This window comes from Chaetura pelagica, unplaced genomic scaffold (genome assembly GCF_000747805.2).
Source record: "Chaetura pelagica isolate M959 unplaced genomic scaffold, ChaPel_1.0 scaffold275, whole genome shotgun sequence".
NCBI classification, from domain to species: Eukaryota; Metazoa; Chordata; class Aves; order Apodiformes; family Apodidae; genus Chaetura; species Chaetura pelagica.
This window is the reverse complement of record NW_009953486.1, coordinates 598,957-600,559: the sequence shown is the minus strand read 5'-3', so window position 1 is coordinate 600,559 and position 1,603 is coordinate 598,957. Positions and strand designations below refer to the sequence as shown.

At 52.2% G+C, this 1,603-nt stretch overlaps 1 protein-coding gene across 1 annotated transcript in view; it reads left to right on the top strand.

The window, feature by feature from the left end:
* The window catches only part of RGS19 (regulator of G-protein signaling 19), a 6,111-nt gene extending 4,989 nt beyond the window's left edge, over nt 1-1,122 (top strand). Inside the window, exons 3-4 of the mRNA XM_009998717.1 lie at nt 36-270; nt 1,078-1,122. Of these exons, the coding sequence (XP_009997019.1) occupies nt 36-270; nt 1,078-1,122 (280 nt within the window). The remainder of the gene's footprint in view (nt 1-35; nt 271-1,077) is intronic.
* Nucleotides 1,123-1,603: the final 481 nt, after the last annotated feature.

Here is a 1,603-nt window from a genome sequence, read left to right as displayed (position 1 = left end):
CCCCTTCCCTTTGCCTTTCCCACGGGGACCTGCAGCACCAAACCCACGCCGGAGGAGGTGCGGGGCTGGGCACAGTCCTTCGACAAGCTGATGAAGAGCCCGGCAGGTCGCAACGTCTTCCGGGAGTTCTTGCGGACTGAGTACAGCGAGGAGAACATGCTCTTCTGGCTGGCGTGCGAGGAGCTCAAAAACGAGTGCAACAAGCACACCATCGACGAGAAGGCCAGGATGATCTACGAGGACTACATCTCCATCCTTTCGCCCAAGGAGGTACGGGGCAGAGCCCCTCCCGGGGGGTGGCTTGGGCTGAAATGGGGCGGCGTGGGGCATTGTTTTGTAGGGTAATGGCTCAATCCCGGCTGCCCCTGCAGCCCCGCGGCGATTTAGGGATGGGGTGGGGATGAGTTGGGCAGGGTAATGGGTTTGCTTCATGCTTGTGGATGGCCGTGGTGGGGAAGACATCCCCGGCATCATCTCCGGCAGCAGGACCACCGGGTTGTGCTGCGGAGCTGGAACCTCAGGAGGGCACCAGCGGGCCGAGGAGCTGCTGCATCCCAGCTCTGCATCCCCAACCCACCTCCCCGTCCCCAACCAGGGGACACAGGGACGCCTGACCGGACCCCGAGACCTGGCCCCTCTTCTCTGTCTCCCAAACATCCTGACTTTGCTGCAGATCGTTAACAAGTGATAGGACAAGAGGAAATGGCTTCGAGTTGCGCCAGGGGAGGTTTGGTTTGGATATTAGAAGAAACTTCTTCACTGAAAGGGGTTGTCAGGCCCTGGAACAAGCTGCCCAGGGAGGTGGTGAAGTTGCCATCCCTGGATGTGTTTAAAAACCGTGTAGATGTGATGTTGAGGGACCTGGTTTAGCACCAGACTCAGAAGAGTTGGGTTAATGTTTGGACTCGATGATCTTCAAGGTCTCTTCCAACCAGAACAATTCCATGATCCCCTGTGATCTCCCTGTCTGGCCACGCTGATACCCAATTTCCCACAACAGTTTGTGCAGGGGCGGGTGCTGGGGGGGCTCAGCACTGGGGGTCCCTCACCTCTCCCCTTTCTCTCCCGGCCGCCCAGGTGAGCCTGGACTCGCGGGTGCGGGAGGTGATCAATTTATACTGATGTTCTTAAGTAGTCAAAGTTTTTATTTATTTAGAGCCATTTTAATGCATGGATGCACTAGTTTCCATTAGAAGGAAAGGACATGGGTCTGTGGAGATCATGTTTTTGTTACATGCAGTTGTAGTGCTTGGTCATTAAGAAATAAAAGACTGTGTGGAAATAAAAATATCTATTATCATGCTACCAAGGAATTTGAATGGTAACCCTGTGGAACAGAAGAAAACCTAGGGTGATGTGAGAATTTTTTGAGGGAGTGTGACAAGGTTCTGAGGACGGAAATGACTAGGTCAGGGATATGCTGAGAAAAATCCTGCAATGGTAGTTCTAGATTTTTCAGGAAATACAGGTTTCCAGAGGATGATGGGCTAAAAACTTATGTGGCAAAAACAGTTCTACTTCTTTTCATGAAGCATAGAAGCAGTTGGTTTGGCAAACTCCTTCTGAGGCAGAATAATTATCTGAGACTTATTCCAAATATTTT